The sequence below is a fragment of the Oncorhynchus tshawytscha genome, linkage group LG16 (assembly GCF_018296145.1).
Source record: "Oncorhynchus tshawytscha isolate Ot180627B linkage group LG16, Otsh_v2.0, whole genome shotgun sequence".
NCBI lineage: Eukaryota > Metazoa > Chordata > Actinopteri > Salmoniformes > Salmonidae > Oncorhynchus > Oncorhynchus tshawytscha.
This window is the reverse complement of record NC_056444.1, coordinates 66,571,665-66,579,267: the sequence shown is the minus strand read 5'-3', so window position 1 is coordinate 66,579,267 and position 7,603 is coordinate 66,571,665. Positions and strand designations below refer to the sequence as shown.

The following is a 7,603-nucleotide window of genomic DNA, read 5'->3' as shown; positions in this document are numbered from 1 at the left end:
TACGAAATTTAGAAATAGTCAACTCATCTGATGGTTTGCAATGTGACTTGTACATGGTAGTTGGATCGTAGTTACAATGTAATTACAATGTAGATATACAATGTTGCACAATAGGCTTATAGTTGTAGTTACACTGTAGCCTACCTTTCATAGAAAGAAAAGTAGGGTATGTGTGAAAATGATGGAGATGTTAATCAGGATATTATTTTTAAGAACGAATACTGATATTTGTACATTGAAACAATGTAGCCTGCTATGGGATTTTACCTGAGCAGATTTGAAGGTAAAATGTGGTAAAATCCCATCAGATGTTGCGACCAATGAAAAAGCTGCTGACATTGACAGATCAATACACCAAACGTGTGGCTTATGGTGCTTGTAGTTTTCCATACCACAAACTCCCATTTCTACGAGCGTCATTCCCTGCTCTACAGAACTTCATATGTTTTTGCGTTGTTTGCGCGCTGGGTCTTGGAGCAAGACGGGTTTGCGTTTTCAGTGGCTGTTACAGCGAGTGTTTTAGAGAGGTGGCCATAACATCGTTGGTTTCTTTATAATTTGAAATTGCCAAGAAGTTGACAGCCGCAAGTATGCAAGCGGAATCGGGTATAGTTCCCGACTTCGAGGTTGGAGAAGAGTTTCAAGAGGAACCAAAAACGTATTACGAATTGAAGAGTCAGCCCTTGAAAAAAAACAGGTCGGTGTTTTGACTGTGCACTGCTAATTTATGCAGTAAAGAGGAATTTGATATTCGAGGGATGTTTGCAAAAGTTTTAATTATTGTGGAAATGTTTTTTGTGTGGGGATAATTATATTATTTCCAATGAAGGCGATTCCACAGGGATGTTATCCTATAGCAAAATGTCCTATCCTATTGAGGACTTTCTAGGAGGGATTTGTTTGCTTCCCATTCCTTATGTCTCTTCTATATTGCACATTTAGTTATGCAACACTTGGGTGTTGTCTTGTTAACATGCAACCTCAAATATTAGCTTGTGAAGAATACAGTTTGTTTGTGGATTTTGAACAGCCATACCAGGGAATAAACTATGATGTCTTCTTCACTGTGATTACCATAGCGAACTAAACTCCACTCCATGGTGAACGTCCTTCAGTTTATTCCGCTGCCATGGTTATTTTCCACATGTATAGTCTAAATGCATTTTCTTTTGAAATAAATATATTTCATGCATTGTAAATGTCATTACAATGTCAAGAAACATTTCATGTTAAATGGTGTTGTAATGTATGTGTTCAATGTGATCAAATGTGTGTCACATTTCACTGGTGCATCAGTTTGTGCATCTGCTGTAGGGATATTCCTAGTGCTCAGTGAATTCTTAATATTATTTATATCAATAGAGACCTAGTAAGAAAATGCGTTATACATTCTAAAATTAAGTAAATAAATATTGTAGGAACCATGTTACTTTCCAATATAGGTTATTTAACTACATAAAGGAAAATGTATAGATATTTTCCTAAACAGTTGACAAATGACTTAATAGAGAGCTATTTGCATCCATATTGTGTCCTCTGTCCCTAGCGCTGAATAAAGAGCAGGGAGCTGAGTCAGGTCTGTTCGTTGGACATGACCTTTTACCCCTCTGCTGCCTGGGGTCCAGGCCTCCCCTGAATTATTGTCACTTTGGTTATGTCTCTCTGTGTAAGATTAGAATGTACAAATAACTGGGACATTTCTATTCTAAAGACGAATGGATCAGTGGGAGCTGATGAGGGGAGGACGGCTCATAATAATGTCTGGAATGGAGTCAATGGCGTGGTATCAACCACATCAAAGACGTGGTTTACATGTGTTTGATACCATTCCATTGATCATTCCAGTCATTATTATGAGCCGTCCTCCCCTCAGCAGACTCCACTGTTATACATTTAAGTCCTTATACCATAATATTGCCTTCTGTGTAATGGCGTAGTTCATGGGGATGCCGACTGTGAAGCTTGATTGACTGGGACAAGCGTTACATTGAGCAATGGTCTAAAATGCCTGTCAATACTGTGTGCTTGGCTGCATGCCCATTGCCAGGAAGTAGTTCAAAGCAATATTGTCTCTTTTTGTCTGTTAATTATGTATGACTTCATTATTGTGCTTAGTGGTGGAGACATGTGACCTTTCTAAACATGACAGTGCTCTTCTGTGTCTAGATTTCCTATAGCATACTTGTGGTGGACCCAATCAGTCTTTCCTTTCTGGATCTTTTTTTAGGGGCTAGATCAGCTATGAAATGATCAGATAGAATTGAAGTCTATCAAATAACATTACCTGCATCATTTCTAATCCCCTTTTTTAGTATATATATTTTATATACACTACCGTTCAAAAGTTTGGGGGCACTTAGAAATGTCCTTGTTTTTTAAAGAAAAGCACATATTTTGTCCATTAAAATGACATCAAATTGATCAGAAATACAGTGTAGTCATTGTTAATGTTGTAAATGACTATAGTAGCTGGAAATGGCAGATTTTTATGGAATATCTACATAGGCGTACAGAGGTCCATCATCAGCAACCATCACACCTGTGTTCCAATGGCACGTTGTGTTAGCTAATCCAAGTTTATAATTTTAAACGGATAATTGATTAGAAAACCCTTTTGCAATTATGTTAGTGTGGCCGATGTAAAATGGCTAGCTAGTTAGCGGTGGTGCGCTAATAGTGTTTCAGTCGGTGACGTCACTCTCTCTGAGACCTAGAAGTAGTTGTTCCCCTTGCTCTGCAAGGGCTGCAGCTTTTGTGGCGCGATGGGTAACGATGCTTCATGAGTGACTGTGGTTGATGTGTGCAGAGGGTCCCTGGTTCGAGCCCAGGTTGGGGCGAGGAGAGGGACGGAAGCTGTACTGTTACATTGGTGCCGTGACCCGGATCACTGGTTGCTGTGGAAAAGGAGGAGGTCAAAAGGGGAAACTGAAGATCTCGTACAACGCTGTGTACTACTCCCTTTACAGAACAGCGCAAACTGGCCCTAACCAGAATAGAAATAGTACTTTATTAAATAGTACCCACAAAACACCCGTCTCAACGTCAACAGTGAAGAGGCGACTCCGGGATGCTGGACTTCTAGGCAGAGTTGCAAAGAGAAAGCCATATCTCAGACTGGCCAATAAAAAGAAAAGATTAAGATGGGCAAAAGAACACAGACACTGGACAGAGGATCTGTCCCATATATTGAGCATTCTTTTTGTGGCGAAAATGTTATATAATAGTTTAAATGGAAAAGAACGGATGGATCCATCAATTGTTATTTTGTGTATAGGTTCATTAATCCAATGCCATGTATTTCCTTTCCGGAACTTGAGATTTTGTCAGCAATTTGTTTGATATTTTTTGCAATGACACATTGCTGTGGAGTTTCTTGCTTTTATTTTCCACAAAATTTCAGCGAAATGTCAGAGAGAACGAGAAAGCAATCACCATCTTGTGCAGCCCTTTAACGTAATTCATAATTTAAAACAATTTTCTTCATTAGTACATTTCATTACATTGATACTAAATCAACACTATATGGGCTTGCTGTAGCAGATGCTTGAAGTTGTGATTTAATTACATTTTTTATTGTGACTTCTATGTGTCTCCAAAATTATCTGACATGCATGAATTAATACACTTTTCTGCTTTTCCTCTTGAACCTGAGAATGCCCCGCTAAAAGCAGTGCATCCTAATGGCTTTGCAACCACGACAGAAAGCCAAACATTGAGTGCAGTTGTTTTAACCATGCTTATCCTTATATACCCTTGTGGTTATGACACTGTGGTTCATTTGTTTGATCAAAATAAAATAAAATAGTATTTTTTTACATGCGCTGAATACAACAGGTGGAGTAGACCTCACAGTGAAATGCTTACTTAGAAGCCCTTAATCAACAATGCAGTTTTAAGAAAAATACCTAAAAAATATATATATAAAAGTAACAAATAATTCAAGAGCAGCAGTAAAATAACAATAGCGAAGCTATATACAGGGGGTACCGGTACCGAGTCAATGTGCGGGGGCACCGGTTAGTCGAGGTAATTGAGGTAATATGTACATGTAGGTAGCGTTATTAAAGTGACTATGCATAGATAATAACAGAGTAGCAGCAGCGTAAAAGAGGGGGGGCCAATACAAATAGTCTGGCTAGCCATTTGATTAAATGTTCAGGTGTCTTATTGCTTGGTGGTAGAAGCTGTTTAGAAGCCTCTTGGACCTAGACTTGATGCTCCGGTACCGCTTGCCGTGCGGTAGCAGAGAGAACAGTCTATGACTAGGGTGGCTGGAGTCTCTGACAATTTTTAGGGCATTCCTCTGACACCGCCTGGCATAGAGGTCTTGGATGTCAGGAAGCTTGGCCCCAGTGATGTACTGGGCCATATGCATTACCCTTTGTAGTGCCTTGCGGTCGGAGGCCAAGCAGTTGCCATACCAGGCAGTGATGCAACCTGTTAGGATGCTCTCGATGGTGCAGCTTTAAAACCTTTTGAGCATCTGAGGACCCATGACAAATCTTTTCAGTCTCCTAAAGGGGAATAGGTTTTGTCGTGCCCTCTTCACGACTGTCTTGGTGTGCTTGGACCATGTTAGTTTGTTGTTGATGTGGACGCCAAGGAACTTGAAGCTCTCAACCTCAATCTCCACTACACCTCTGTCGATGAGAATGGGGGCATGCTCGGTCCTCCTTTTCCTGTAGTCCACAATCATCTCCTTTGTCTTGATCACTTGTTGGCCTTGCACTGCACCACATGGTCAGGTTTCTGACCTCCTCTCTATAGACTGTCTCGTCGTTGTCAGTGATCAGGCCTACCACTGTTTTGTCATCTGCAAACTTAATGATGGTGTTGGAGTCGTGCCTGGCCGTGCAGTCATGAGTGAACAGGGAGTACAGGAGGGGACTGTGCACGCACCCCCGTGTTGAGGATCAGCGTGGTGGATGTGTTGTTACCTACCCTTACCACCTGGGGTGGCCCGTCACGAAGTCCAGGATCCAGTTGCAGAAGGAGGTGTTTAGTCCCAGGGTCCTTAGCTTAGTGATGAGCTTTGAGGGCAATATGGTGTTGAATGCTGAGCTGTAGTCAATGAATAGCATTCTCACATTGTAACGGCCATTGTTGGTGGAAGAAGGTGAGGACCAATGCGCAGCAGGGTAAGTGTCCATATTTTTAATAAAGAAATTGAACACTGAGCAAAAACAACAAAGTGAACGAACGAAACCGAAACAGTTCTGTCTGGTGCAGAATACAAACACTCAACAGAAAATAATCATCCACAACTCAAGGGTGAAAACAGACTGCCTAAGTATAGTTCTCAATCAGGAACAACGATTGACAGCTGCCTCTGATTGAGAACCATACCAGGCTAAACACAGAAATACCAAATCATAGAAAAACGAACATAGACAACCCACCCGACTCACACCCTGATCATACTAAAACAAAGACATGACAAAAGAACTAAGGTCAGAACGTGACACACATAAGTGTTCCTTTTGTCCAGGTGTGAAAGGGCAGTGTGGCGTGCAATAGAGATTGCATCATCTGTGGATCTGTTGGGGCGGTATGCAAATTGAGTGGGTCTAGGGTTTCTGCGATAATGGTGTTGATGTGAGCCATGACCAGCCTTTCAAAGCACTTCATGGTTCCGGACGTGAGTGTTATGGGTCGGTAGTTATTTAGGCAGGTTACCTTAGTGTTCATGGGCACAGAGACTATGGTGGTCTGCTTGAAACATGTTGGTATTACAGACTCAGACAGGGTGAGATTGAAAATGTCAGTGAAGATACTTGCCAATTGGTCAGCGCATGCTCGGAGTACAAGTCCTGGTCATCCGTCTGGCCCTGCGGCCTTGTGAATGTTGACCTGTTTAAAGGTCTTACTCACATCGGCTGCGGAGAGCGTGATCACACAGTCGTCCAGAACAGCTGATGCTCTCATGCATGTTTCAGGATGGCTTACCTAGAAGTGAGCATAGAAGTAATTTAGCTTGTCTGGTGCGCTTGTGTCACTGGGCAGCTCTCTGATGTGTTTCCCTTTGTAGTCTGTAATAGTTTGCAAACCCTGCCATATAAGACGAGCGTCAGAACAGGTGTAGAACGATTCGATCTTAGTCATGTATTGATGCTTTGCCTGTTTGATGGTTCTTATAAGCTTCCGGGTTAGAGTCCCGCTCGTTGAAAGTGACAGCTCTATCCTTTAGCTCAGTGCGGATGTTGCCTGTAATCCATGGCTTCTGGTTGGGGTATGTACATACAGTCACTGTGGGGACGACGTCATCGATGCACTTATTGATGAAGCCAGTGACTGAAGTCCTCAATGCCATCAGAAGAATCCCGGAATATATTCCAGTCTGTGCTAGCAAAACAGTCCTGTAGCTTAGCATCTGCTTCATCTGAGCTTAGTACACATCTCTGTGTGTGGAGTAAAGGCGGTCTAGAGTTTTATCCTTCTGGTTGCACATTTAACATGCTGGTAGAAATGAGGTAAAATGGATGTAAGTTTTCCTTCATTAAAGTCCCCGGCCACTAGCAGCGCTGCCTCTGAATAAGCGTTTTCCTGTTTGCTTATGGCCAGCATCGATTTGTAGTTGTAAATAGACAGCTACGAAGAATATAGATGAAAACTCTGTAGGTAGATAGTGTGGTCTACAGCTTATCAGCCGTTCTCTACAAATATACATAGATCATCACCCCTTGTCTTAGAAGCTGCTGTTCTATCCTGCCGATACAGTGTATAACCCGCCAGCTGTATGTTATTCATGTCGTTGTTCAGCCATGACTCGATAAAACATAAGATATTACAGTTTTTAATGTCCCGTTGGTAAGATATACATGCTTGTAGTTCGTCCACTTTATTATCAAGTGATTGTACGTTGGCCAATAGTACCGATGGCAAAGGCAGATTAGTCACTCGTAGCCGGATCCTCACAAGGCACCCCAATCTCCTTCCGCAAAACCTGTCTCTTTCTCCTGCGAATGACGAGGATGAGGGCCTGTTCTGGTGTCTGGAGTAAATCCCTCTCGTCCGACTCATTAAAGAAAAATTATTCTTCCAGCTCAAGCGGAGTAATTGCTGTTCTGATGTCCAGAAGCTCTTTTCGGTCATAAGAGACGGTATCAGCAACATTATGTACAAAATAAGTTACAAACAATGCAAAAAAACAAACAAATGCTACACACCCGGACTACTACAGTAACGCAAGGCCAAAGATAAGACATAGATTGACTGGCCTGATAGGTCTAAAATGCAGTTTTTCTTCATTTGAAATCCTGATGTTGATAACATCATGAATTATCTTGTTTTTACTGACGGGGGTTACTTCGCTTGCTGGCTGTCTCAGAAAGCTTTTGGCACAGACAGCCAAACGAACCCCTGCAGAGTCAGAGCCTGAGCTGTGTGTTCTTAATATAGACGTGAGACAGACGGTGAAACTTGTCTTCTATGCGGTGTAAATTAGCTCTGTAAATTTAGCAATAGATATGTCACCTCCAATGCAAAGCAAGCCTGGCGTTGTTTGTTGCTGGGATTTTTTAGCAAGGTAACCCATGGAGTCAGCTTCACATTCTAATTAGACTGTCAATATTCTGCACGTCTCTTGACAGGATTTGTTCACGTC

The 7,603-nt window shown here is 41.8% G+C and overlaps 1 protein-coding gene across 3 annotated transcripts in view; it reads left to right on the top strand.

Moving 5' to 3' along the window:
- The first annotated feature begins 455 nt into the window (after nt 1-455).
- LOC112216145 (microphthalmia-associated transcription factor) overlaps nt 456-7,603 on the top strand; it is a 33,333-nt gene continuing 26,185 nt past the window's right edge. For 2 of the 3 annotated variants that reach the window (XM_024375905.2, XM_024375904.2), the window contains exon 1: nt 458-697. In XM_024375905.2, the coding sequence (XP_024231673.1) occupies nt 591-697 (107 nt within the window). In that variant the 5' untranslated portion in view covers nt 458-590. Of the gene's footprint in view, nt 698-7,603 lie in introns of all 3 variants that reach the window. The other variant, XM_024375908.2, reaches the window with a different exon arrangement.